The 13,425-nt window shown below is 33.8% G+C and overlaps 1 protein-coding gene across 1 annotated transcript in view; it reads left to right on the forward strand.

Moving 5' to 3' along the window:
- Window positions 1-13,425, forward strand: part of PXDNL (peroxidasin-like) — a 418,186-nt gene that overhangs the window by 223,740 nt on the left and 181,021 nt on the right. The window contains exon 4 of the mRNA XM_004680042.2: window positions 6,939-7,012. Coding sequence (XP_004680099.1) covers window positions 6,939-7,012 — 74 coding nt within the window. The remainder of the gene's footprint in view (window positions 1-6,938; window positions 7,013-13,425) is intronic.

Genomic DNA, 13,425 nt, shown 5'->3' on the forward strand with positions numbered 1-13,425 from the left:
TTTTTTTTTTTTGCATGTAGCTTCCCAGTTTTCCCAGCACCACTTGCTGAACAAACTTTCTTTGTTCATTGTATCTTCTTTGCTCCTTTGTTAAAGATTAGCTGACCATAAACCTGTGGGTTATATCTGGGTTTTCTATCTGAATCCACTGGTCTGTATGTCTGTTCTTGTTTCAGTACCATGCAGTATTAATTATTATGGCTTTGTAATATAGCTTGAAGCTTGGAATTATAATGCCTCCATACTCTTTCTTCCTAGTCATGAGAGTTTTGTCTATTTGAGGTCTTTTGTTGCTCCATATGGATCTCATCAATATTTTTTCTATCTCTTTGAAGAATGTCATTGAGACTATTATTGGGATGGTGTTAAAGCTGTATATCACTTTTGGCAGGATGGCCATTATGATGATGTTAATTCTCCCGATCCATGAGCAGAGGATGTCTTTCCATTTCATGGTGTCTTCTTGTATTTCTTTTAACAATGTTTTGTAATTTTCTTTGCATAGGTCTTTTACCTCTTTTGTTAGTTTGATTCCCAGGTATTTGATTGTTTTTGTTTTAATTGAAAAGGGAATGGGTTTTTTTATTTCTGTTTCTTCTGATAGGTTGTTTGTATATAAGACGGTCTCTGATTTCTGTGTGTTGATTTTATATCCTGCTACCTTGCTAAACTGGTTGATGGTTTTGATTAGCTTCTATGTGGAGTTTTTAGGGTTTTCCATATAGATTAACATATCGTCTGCAAATAAGGACAATTTTACTTATTCTTTCCCTATTTGGATTCCTTGTATGTCCTTTTCCTGTCTAATTGCTCTGAGTAAGACTTCCAATGTTATGTTGAAGAGCAGTAGCGATAGTGGACACCCTTGTCTTGTTCCTGATCTCAAGGGAAAGGCTTTCAGATTTTCTCTGTTGAGGATGATATTGGCGGTGGGTTTGTCATATATAGCTTTAATCATGTTGAGGTACGTTCCTTCTATTCCGAGGATTTCGAGGGCCTTAAAACATAAATGTGTGTTGAATTTTGTCAAATGCCTTCTCCACATCTATTGATTTGATTATGTGGTTTTTTTATTCATTTATTTTTTTGTCGATTGATGTGATGGATTACATTAATTGATTTTCTGATGTTGAACCATCCTTGTGCTCCTGGCATGAAGCCTACTTGGTCATGATGTATTATTCTTTTAATGTATTGTTGGATTCTGTTGGCTAAGATTTTGTTGAGAATTTTTGCATCAGTGTTCATTAGGGAAATTGGTCTGAAGTTTTCTTTTTTGTGTGTTTTCTTTGTTAGGTTTTGGTGTTAGTGTGATGTTGGCTTCGTAGAAAGTATATTGTAGTTTTCCTTCTTTTTCGATGTTTTGGATAAGTCCGTGTAGAATAGGTACTAGTTCTTTTCTGAATGTTCAGTAGAATTCATTAGTAAATCTATCTGGTCCTGGGCATTTGTTTTTGGGGGAGCGTTTTGATTACCTCTTCAATTTCCTTGCTTGTAATTGGTCTGTTTAGTTGTTCTATTCTTTATCTAGCTTTGGGCCATTGTAGAGTTATAGGAATTTGTCCATTTCTGCTAAATTGTCCAACTTGTTTACATATAGTTGCTCGTAGTATTCTCTGATTATTCTTTTGATTTCTGCTGGATCTGTTGTGATGTCACCTCTTTCTTTTATGATTCTGTTTATTTGTGCTTTCTATTTTTTTTTTTTCTTTGTGAGCCTGGCTATCTTGTTTATTTATTTGAAGAAGCAACTTTTGGTTTCACTGATTTTTTGGACTTTTTCCAAAAAATCCATTTCATTTATTTCTGATATGACTTTTATTATCACCTATTTTCTACTGGCTTTTTGGTTATTTTGTTGTTCTTTTTCCAGTCCTTTAAGGGTGACTTTAGGTTGTTATTTTGAGTTATTTCTGGTTTCTTTATGTGAGCCTGTAATGCTGTAATATTTTCCTTTTATAACTGCTTTTAATGTGTCCCATAAGTTTTGGAGATCTGTGTCGTCATTGTCGTTCTTCTCCAGGTATTTTTTGATTTCTTCATTGATTTCCTTATTGATCCAATGGTCCTCTAGTAGTGTGGGTTTCAGTTTCCACGTGGTAGGTGGGTTTCTTGTTTTCCTCATATGGTTTATTTCTAGTTTGATTCCTTCATGGTCAGAGAAAATTGTTGGTATGATTTTGATCTTAGTGTATCTATTGACATTTATCTTGTGACCCTGTATGTGGTCAATCCTAGAGAATGATCCATGTGGATATGAGAAAAATGTGTACTCAGATTTCTGGGGGTGCAGTATTCTATAGATGTCTGTTAGACCCATGTTGTCCAGGTCCTTGTTCAGAGCTTTAGTGTCTTTGCTTATTTTTTATCTTGTTGATCTGTCCATTGTGGAGAGTGGCATGTTGATGTCTCCTACTATGTACATATTTTCTTATGTACATATTTTCCCTGATATATGTTTTCATAGATGACAGTAGTTTCCTGATATATTTTGGTGCTCCTTCATTTGGTGCGTATATGTTGATGATTATTTTGTGTTCTTGTTGTATTGTCCCCTTAATCATAATGTATTGTCCTGCTGTGTCTCTTTTAACCCTTTTTAGTTTGAAGTCTATTTTACCTCATATAAGTATAGCTGTTCCTGCCTTCTTTTTTGGTCCATTTGCTTATGGAACTGTTTTCCATCCTTTTATTTTCAATCTGTTTTTATCTTTTGCTTTTAGTTGTGTTTCCTGCAGACAGCAGAACGTTGGGTTCTGTTTTTTTAACCCATCTTGCAACTCTGTGTCTTTTTATTGATGAGTTTAAGCCATTTGCATTTAGAGATAATATTGATATATTGACACCTACATTTGCTATTTTAGTCCTTTTGTATTTTTATTCCTTGTTTTGAACTGTTCTTGTTCATTCTTCTGTTGGATTTGGTTTGAGGGTTTCTTATAGTATTTTTTGGAGTGGGGATTTAGTCATGACGAAATTGTGGACTTTCTGTTTGTCTGAAAATGTCCTTATTCTTTCTTCATAGAGGAAGGAGAGCTTCACAGGATAGAACATTCTTGGTTGGCATTTAATGCTTTGGAGTTTGTTGAGTATGTACCTCCATTCTCTTTTTGCCCATAGTGTTTCTTTGGAGAAGTCTGATGTCATCCAGATCTGTTTCCCTTGATAGGTTATTTGTTTCTTCCCTGTTGTCATTCTTGTTATTTTTCCTTATCTTGTATTCTTGGAAGTTTTATTATATTGTGTCTTGCTGTATTTCTCCTGTCATCATGGTATTTTGGTGTTCTTCTTGCTTCTTGGATGTCTACTTTCATCTCCTTCATTTTAGGGAATTTCTCTTTTCTTACTTCTGTAAATATTTTCTTGATTCCTTGGCCTTTCTCTTCACCTTCTGGGATACCTATAACTCTGATATTTCCTAGTGATGCTAGCTAGCTCTTGAAGTGTTTCTTCATTCCTTTTCCTTTTGACTCCTTTCTTTTTCTTTTTTATTTTTCTTTGTTTCCTTGTTTTCAAGGGTGCTGATTCTTTCTCCCATTTCATCTATTCTGTTTTCTTCACTTTCCCCAGCATTCTTTAGTTGCCTTTTCATGGCCTACAATTCTTTTATTTCCTTTTTTAAATGTCTCATTTTCTTTCTTCTATTCGTTGATTACTTGTCTCATATTTTTACATTTCTTTCATTCATTTCCTTGTTTGCATTCTTCAACTCTTGATGGTTTCCTTCATTTCATTTTTTTTTCCCTTCTCATATTCTTTTTGTTTGTTTATCATGATGATTCTGAATTCTCTAACTGGTTGTCTGAGCAGTTCTTCTATTTCTTTGATGGTTTCTGCTGACTGATCTTTTTGTGGTGAATTTTCCCCCTGTGGACTTGCTTGAATATTTGTTTGTCTTTTTTTCCCTGTCATGTTTTTTCTAATACTTCCTATTCGTTAAGACATGATGTTGCTATTATTGACTGGCATCTTTCTGGATGTTCTTTTTGGGATGTCAGAGGAACTTCCAGACACTTTAATTGTGGAGGGTATTCTGAGCCTTGTTTTCTTTCAATATCTCCTGGTTTTTCAGCCCCTACTGTGTGGAATCTTTTGAATCTACCATTGATGCTAAGGGTTCTCTTGTTGCATTCAGTCTTCTGGTAACTTCTTGAGTCCATTTCTCTGGAACGTGCCTGTTGATCTTTGTAGCCTTCTGATGTCCCAGGTTCCCTCTATGCTTGGATGTAGCCCCGGGTGGTGGGGTGCATTTGAAGTGCTGAGCTGGGCCTGTGGTTGAGCCAATCACTGGTTTTGTTTATTTTTTGAGCACTGTGAGTCTTGCAAGGCAGTGCCTTACTGGCTCACAGTCTTCCGGCCACTGCTGTTTAGTAACGCCTTGAGTCCTAATTCTGCATACCCCCCACAGTCTGCCAGACCTCCAACTAGGCCTGCAAAGCTCTTTGTGCCCACTCAGAGCTGTCTCTCCCTGAGCAGTCTTTCCCTACCACTTGGGTACCACTTGGGGGATTGTTAATGGGCCTGTTGGGCCTGTTTTGATTCAGTTACCTGTTTTTTTTTGTTTGTTTGTTTGTTTGTTTTTTTCCCAGGCCCATATTATGGTGGTGGATGAAAGAATTGCTCAGTCACCAGATCCCCACCCCTGAGCTTTATGTGCCCATTTGTGCAGTCTTCTCCCTCCCACCTCCCCCCAAGCTTGGTTCTACTCATCTAACTGAATGAGCAAGAAGCCTCCATCTGCAGCTAGAGCCTGAATGTTCCCTGATAGAGATTGATCGGAGTTGCAGTGTTCCACTTATCCTGTTTGTGATGCCTCTGGATAGTAGTTCCCTTATCCGAACTCCCCAATAGCCAATCTCCCTCAGTTTTCTTCATTCTACTGAGTCCAGGGTTTTCTCATTTGGGTTGAAACTCTTAGCATGTATATCTATAGTCCATTTTTATATATTTCCGTGCAAGCTTGGACGTGGTCATCTCGGTGTCTTTACTCTGCCACCATTTTTCAGTACAGATGCTAGTCATTGTAGTACTTTAATTTTTTCCTGTCCATTCTACCCCACCCTATTTTTATGTAATCCTGTTTCCTTCTTCACTGAAAATTGGATTATCTAACTAATGTGGCTGTTTCTAATTTCTCCAACTTTAATGAAATTTGAAGTAATTATAGTTTTCTCCTAATCATGCATAGATAGTGTTCTGATTGATTTGTTTTTCCTATTAGTGATGATGTATGATTTTCAAAGATGTGTGGGAAGGATTTGAATTCAGGTATTAAACTTGATCCCATTGACAATTGATAGTTTTCTTGCTTATGCTAATATAAGTAGTAATATGTTTTACATTATACTCTACTCATTTAATCACTGTGTATATCTGAGTACAGAAACTAAATTTTTAACTTTTCTTTTCAAAAAGAAATATTAAAAGCTTTTCACATTTATATAGAAATTGAGTTAATATCTTTATTCCTCAAGGTATTATTATAGCTTAAAAATATTGCAGGAAGATCATAGGACTTAGGCAAGGATAGACAGGATAGACTTTTGAACTTGCAGGGCCCTCATTGTGCTCAACTCAAAACAATGTGGATTCCTTAGGTAATAGCAATATATCTCCAAGGCTCACAACACCTTAATTGACCTTTAGTTCTCCATTTCAAAATGACACTTATTGGAAGAGACCTTCTCTGGGCATTCTGAAAAAAAATTCCTACCTGACCCTTTCAAGGATATTGATCCTATACTAGTTAACATGTAGCTATATTTTTGAGCCTTTTGTTTGAAAGCAAGATCTGCTATGGTATCATATAATGTTAGTGAAAAAAATCTCCATTTTAGCTTAAATCCTCACCAGATAATTCTGTTCTGATAAACTTACAGGAATTGTAATCTAGGGGAAGAAAAATTAATTTGGAACTTTTAAAGCTTCACTAAACAAATTTTAAAAAAACAGTCCTTTTTTTATTCATAAAGAAATTTTATTCCTGTGGTTTCTAAGTCATCTACATGTGGAATTTATCAGAAATACCAGGGAAGCATATGCAGTTTCTTAGATTTTACTCTAAGAAAACTGAAGTAAATAAGTTTTTGGACAGAATCAGGAACTGGTGGATTCAATCAGCAGGTATTCTGAATTATATATATTTTCTATGAAGTGTGACCTAGCCAAAGGCACATCCAAAAGGGACTTCATAGAAAGTTTCAGGAATTCTGATTGCCACACATCCCCAGAGGGCACAAGTTGGGAAAAAAATCTACATTTTCAATTTTATGATACTCACCAAAAAAACAGGGATATTTAAATTAAAAAAATATTTCCCTCCTATGGTTAAAGATAAAAAGACAAAGAAAATGTTCACATGTTATACAAGATGTTTCAAATATTTTGGTTGGATTAGTTATAGTACCATATTTATAAATCAATTTACAGCGTTCTTTCTTGTTGATTTCAACAGCAGCCATCAGAAAACCAAAACACATCTTGTAGACCTATCAGTACATTTTTATCTTCTTACGATGATTTCTGTGGTGACATTTTTCAGCTTTCTAAATATAAGTCTAAGTGTAATATATTCAATATGATAGAATATATTTAAAAATTGTTATACTAGAATGTTTGCTTTCTTCTTTTTGAAAAGTCACTATCCACTACATATGACCTCATTAATCAGGATGAGAATTTCCCCACAACCACTCTAAGTTTTAGAGACTAAGGCAGAGATTCTTAATATTTTAGATCAAAGATTCCTTTCAGAATCTAATGAGATACTTGGAACTCTCTTACATAGACAAATGAACATATTTAAATGAAATAAAGTTTTCTGAGGTATTCTTTTAGTATTCTCCAATGCAAAAAGTTCAAATCAAATATGTCTATATCTGTAATAATTTAATATTGTATATTAAGCATTATAACCTAATAGAATTTTATGTTTCCAGGTATCTGCACAAGAACGAAATTCACTCACTAGATAAGCAAACATTCAAAGGACTTATATCCTTGGAACAACTGTAAGTAATACTACTTCCATATTGAATCACTGATGATTATGGTTCAAATAGAAACTTAAAATCTCATTATATGATAGTTAAACAATTATTTTAAGTTTTATCATGAAGCTTGAATAACTGAGTAGTCTGTCATCATTTGCATAAAAATCAGTGTGTATGGTTGAGTTGGGATGAACACAGGAATACTGTCAGAACTCAGCTGGGATCTAGCTTCTGCATTGATTAAGTTAATGCCATTGGACAATTAACATCCTGAGTTCAATGTCTCCAAACCTCTGAAATGAAGATAATTCTGGTATGTGGATTTGGGTATTAAATAAAAAAGACTAAAACTTGATGCAAAGTAAGCATTTCATTGATAGTAATTCATAATTGTTATCATTTTTAATTTATGAAACATTCATGTGTATTTAACTGATACAGGAAATTCAGAAGAAGAGATCTAGTCTTTTATCTAGTACAAATAATAAAACCAAACCCAATGTTAATTAATTGACCTGCTCAAGATTCAAAATAAGTGGCATTATTATTACAACCCACACCTCTCATATCTAAATCTGTTTACTTTTCAGTGTTTGACATCATAATACTGGCTTCAAAAAATAAGTTTGAAATCCTTTAAAATTTAGATTCATCTGTCAGAATTTCTATGTGAAATGTGAAGTCCTCAATATGGAAAAGTCATGTTATGTAGTTCATATTACTGAACTACAATTTTTTGTTTTATTTAGATTTTATCTCTCAATCCTTAGGGTCTGTGAAAAAACATTAATTGGACACTGAAGAGATTTTTTCCAATTGACTAAAATTAAGGAGTTAATTTTAAAGTCACATATGTAGACTAGTCTTTGCTTTTTAATTGATATGACTGTTTTTATTAACTTAAAATAAGGTTTTGTTTCACAGTGAAGTGCATAATACTCATCTAATGGCATTGGTATAAACTTTACCACTATAATTGCTACTTGCAATTAATGTCATATTAAAGAATTCCCCATGTTGTTGAGGGAGAACAACATGGTTGGGTATAGGACAAAATCAAAAAGGAGTACTCATTCATGAAGCAATACTGTTAAAATGGTGATATACAACATGGGTAACTGCAATCATTTTCTTAAGAGAACTCTACATAGGAAGAAAAACTGTTATTATTTTTTGCAAATAAAAATTGTATGAAGCAGAAATTGATTTAAATAACTTGAGTAGGGAATATGTTAGAGAAAGTGAAAGTATCAATGTAAAATCCTGGCAGGAATTTAATAGTTCAGCCCCAGAGGGTTAAACTGAGCCAAACACTGTATGTGAGAAATGAGGACAAAAGCCTTACTTGTGGGGAATTTGGGATGATATCTGGAGAAATACTACATTGTGCGTAAACCATATTGAACTCTTTTCACAAGTATTGTAAAGGTTCATATAGTAAAAAGGTTTTTCCACATGTACTACAATTTCACAGCCAAAGTGGCATAGGATATCTAAACACAGAATACAAGCATTCATGTAGGATATCTGCTTCCTTGATAGAGGAATTCAAAATCATTACACTACAGTTACATGTAGGGCTTTCTGCAAATATGAGGTGTGATTATGGGAAGCAAAGTCCCTGGTATCATTATCTAAAAAGCAGGTACCACCTCCTTTTTCTATGTTTGCTCTATCTCTCTTTTTTTTTTTAAGTTATATTTGTTGAGGTAATGCTGATTGATTTACATCACAGTATGTCTAAGGGTTCTAGGTTTATAACTGTATGATTGTATGCTATTTGACTACAAACACCACCAAAGTCCCAGTACTCTTCCATTAGATTCTATTCTCTCCTTTGCTCCTGCACCACCAAATCCTCCTTCTAAGGATGAGCCTGAGTCATAGTTCGAATTGCTCTCCCATCTTGTATTTTCACCCTTCATCATTCCTACCCATTTTCTCCCATCCTGGATACCTTACGCCTATCTTCAACTTTCAAAGTTTGTTTGGTCTTTTGTTTGATTTCTCTATATTTTGCATATATGTACAACATCTGATATTTCCCTTTCTGACTTTTTTCACTTAGCATAATCCCATCCAACTTTATTCATGGGTTTTACCTTTTTGATTGCTGAGTACTATTCTATCATGTGTATATACCACAACTTCTTGATATGTTTTACTATTTTGGAAATTTTAGTTTGTTTCCATATCTTGGCTATTATAAATAGTGCTTTAAAAAACACAGGAGAGAAGGTTTCCTGTAAAATTAATGTTTTTGTGTTGTATTGGTAAATACCTTGGAATGGAATTTCTGGGACATATAACAGATTCATTTTTAGTGTTTCTTTAGCTTTCCTACTTTCCCACTAAGTGTGTAAGAGTGTTCATTTTTCTCTATATCATTGTCAGTAGTTTTTGTGTTTTATTTCTCTAATTTGGGCTGTTTTCACAGATATGAAGTGGTATATTATTATGGTTTGGATCTCTGTTTCTCTGATGATAAGTGATGTTTACAGTATCTTCATTTCTGTTTGTCATCTGCTTTTTATTTTAATAAGTGACTAGCTCATATTTTGATTGCATTTTTGTTTGTTTAGGTTCATTTGTATATTAACTTTTTGTAAATATTTGATATCAATTCCCTATCATATGATAATATGCAGTTATATTTTCCTATTCAGTAGGGTGCCTCTTAATTTTGGTTATGTTCTCATTTTCTATACAGAAGTTTTATATTTTGATGTAGTCCCAGTTTATTATATTCCTTTATGTTTTCTACTGCTTGAGATGAGTCCTCAAAGGTATTCCTGAAATTTATTTCATGGGGTGTTTTTTCTATGTTTTATTCTACATACTTTATGGTTTTAGGTCTTACCTATAAATAACCATTTTGTGCTGAATCACTATAATGAACACAAGTGCAAAAATTCTCAATAAAATCATAGTAGACCAAATCTAATAATGCATTAAAAGGATTATATGCTAAGTGGGATTTATACCAGGAGCACAAGGATAGTTCAGTATATGAAAATCAAGGTAATTCACCACATTGCAGAAAGGAAAGTTAAAACCATATGATCTTATCAATAGATGCTGAGCAAGCATTTGATAAGATTCAGAATCTATTTACGATGAAAATGCTTGAAAAATAGCAAATAACTAGAAACAGCATAATAAAAGTTACTCATAACAAACTCACAACCACACTTACCTCATTTATGAACAACTTAAAGCTTTTCTACTAAGATCTGGTTGTTAAATCTTTCTGTTGTTTCTATTGACAATTCAATCAACTCCTCATTTTCTTCTTCAAATTGTATGTATTGCAGACTTTTGATTTTTTATTTACCATAGGATTGTTTCCAATATTCTTTATCTAATAAAAGTATTTTGTGTGCTGATATCAACTTGTTGCACTTGGCTAGTGATTTTGTGCTTTTCTTTCTCCCTTTTAATGTTTTGTTGCTGTCTAATATTAGTGTTTTAAATTCTGTATTGGCTATTTATCATCTGGGTGTGGTGTTATGTTTTGTTTGTTTACTTTTCACATAGAAGTTAGTATTTCAGGAGGTTAGGTTTGTTAGTAGTAAATTTTATTAACTTTTGTTTGTCTGAAAAAGATTACTTCTGCAAGGATTTGTGGATGGAAATTTTTATTTTTTAGAATGTAATTCCATGCTTTTCTAGCCTGTAGAGTTTCTGCTGAGAAGTTGATGAAAGTCTGATCAAACACACACTTTTCCACTTATTATATTATATTCCACCATTAAAAAGTTTTAATTTATTGTTATATTTTGATAATTTCATTATGATGCATCTTGGTGTAGGTTATTTTGCATTTAGAAATTTGGGTGTTCTGTCTGATTTTAGTTCATTTATGATTAGTTCTTTTTATATTGGGGAGTTATCAATCACTATTTATTTGAGTAGATTTTTCTACTTTCTTAACCTTCTGGCATCCCACACACCTTTCTTCTTCTAGTGATATTTTGCATAGAATTTCTTCAGTTTTTTCTAAATCTTAATTTAGTCTACTCTTTCACTTGCATTATTTGTATATTTTTGATTTCCTACTTCACTGCTTCATTCCTTGCAAGATTAAGCCCACTTACTATATTTTCCATGATCATCGCCATTTCTTTCATTTTATTTCTCATAGACATAATTTGCAGTTGTATTATTATTTTTTAAAGATTTATTTATTTATTCATACAGAACTGGGGTACAGGCCAGAGATGTGGAGGGTGAGAAGATTCACCAGAGACAGAGCGGGAAGCAGAACAGGCAGATTGACGAAGTACACTGCTAAGGGGAGCAGCGGGCGGGTCAGGAGAGGTCTGCCGCGCCATGTGGTCACCTCCAGGGCAGGCAGGGATCGAACTCATGAGGAAGTGGCTTTAGTTTCTCAGTGCAGTGCTTTAACCCACTGCACCACCAGGGAGGGCCGCAGTTGTATTATTTTTATGGTTCGATTTTTTTAAATTAAGAATTCTCTCTGCTCCTGGATATCTTTTATATATCCTGAATTTGGCTTTCTCTTGTAAATTGAGAATCTAAAACATCATGAATCTCTTCATGATTTTTCTTAATTTTTTTTGTCATTTCCAATTCTTGTCATAAATCTTGACTGTTGCTACCTTCTTTTTTTTTCAGGATCTACATCTATTACTTAGATTACCCTCATATGTGCTATGCCCTGTTTTCCTATGGTGGTGCTGTGGCTTTAGTTTTAGAATCCTTGCTTATCTAGGTAGTGGAAGAAGTATGGGTAAGTGGGAGTGCCTCACTCTCAACATTCACGGACTTGGGTGGGAGGAGAGTTTTCCAAGATTAGGACCTATGTTCTGCTTCTCTCTGCAAGTAGACCAAACTGTAATCCATGTTCAGATCCTGCTTTCAAGGACTATCTCATGGGACTCTAAGGTTCACAGATCTCTCCTCCCCGCAGAAACTCTCACTTCATGAGGAATGGGAAGGTGGAGCTGTTGCTCATTCTGTCACCAGAGGACAATCTGGAACTTATTCTGCCTCAGGAATCAGTTGGGAATTATGTTTCAAATTCACTGATTCACTGCAGAGGTTACCTGTAAGCCTGGGTGCACCAGAGTATATTCCCTCCCACTGCTTGTCCTCTTCTAGGAAAGACTTCTGCCATTGCCACATCTCCCCTAAATATCTCCTTGCTTTCTTGTGTGGGAGAGCAACCAAAAGCCCACCTTAGGCAAAAAAAAAAAAAAAAAAAGCATAGGGAAATCCAGTGATGTTGGTGATAAGCTGATAAGATTTATGCAGGGGTGATAGTTGACTTCTGGTTGTTCTAGGAAAAAAGGCTCACCTACAGTGAGCTATTTGCCAATTTGTGGATTTGCTAGACATATAGTAGATAGTTGATCTGAAACATTTACTTATAAATTCAAAAAACTTAGTTTCTTTTTATTGCTCTCTTATTTTTTAAAAATAAGGATAATAATAGTGATGTGCCTGGCTGACTTTGAGATTTAAAGCTAATGTATGTGAAGTATTTTGCAAAAGTGGATTCTTAAATAATAGTACCTATTATTTTTGTTGCCATGTTATTATTATTATGTAATTATTATTTCAGATTACTTTCTGTACAACTTTTTTAAAGAAACTGATTATTTTAAATGGTGTATTTTTAAATACAAAATTAAATTTAGACAGTGATGCAAAGTATTATTAACTTAATTTCTCTGACCTTTCCTGATCTGTATACTTTATTTTAAAGGACATTATAATTTTCATTTCTTTATATAAAACATAACTGGCTATAATATTTATCTTTTGAAACATGATATCTTTTTTTTTAAACATGTGAAGATCACAAATTATTAAGTTAATATTTCAAATATTGTATTAAATATATTTTTTTTCAGAAGACAAATTATATTCATTTAGGAATCTAACATTAAAAGGAATGGAATGCCTATCATGACTTTTGGGTTTATAAATACTTCTAAAATCCAATAATTCTGACTAGAGCAGAGTAATTTATGGATAAAACTGCTTTGCTCATTCATTGGCTGAAAGTACTGCATTAGAGCCATTTTGGATTTATCCAGATTGTCAATAACATTCATCCAACGACTAGCAGGGATACACCTGTAGTTAAGCAAGTTGAGTTTACTACTCATAGCAGTGAAGAATCTAGGCCACACATGGGGTATATTACTAAATGTATGGGGACTATAAATAAAAAAGTGTCAGAAAAAATTTGTTGTAGAACTTGGACTTTTACTGTGTCAAATCACAGGTGTTAAGAAACCGGTATGTTGTACTAGATTGTAGAATGTCAGAAAGTAGTGAACTTTCAAAATTTTTTTTTATAATTTTAGGATTATGACTTTTTTTTTTTAAGATTTATTTATTTGTACATACAGAACTGGGGTACAGGCCAGAGGCTCAGGGGTGGTGAGAGGCTTCACCAGAG

Source organism: Condylura cristata, unplaced genomic scaffold (assembly GCF_000260355.1).
Source record: "Condylura cristata isolate star-nosed mole 26May11 unplaced genomic scaffold, ConCri1.0 scaffold00009, whole genome shotgun sequence".
NCBI lineage: Eukaryota > Metazoa > Chordata > Mammalia > Eulipotyphla > Talpidae > Condylura > Condylura cristata.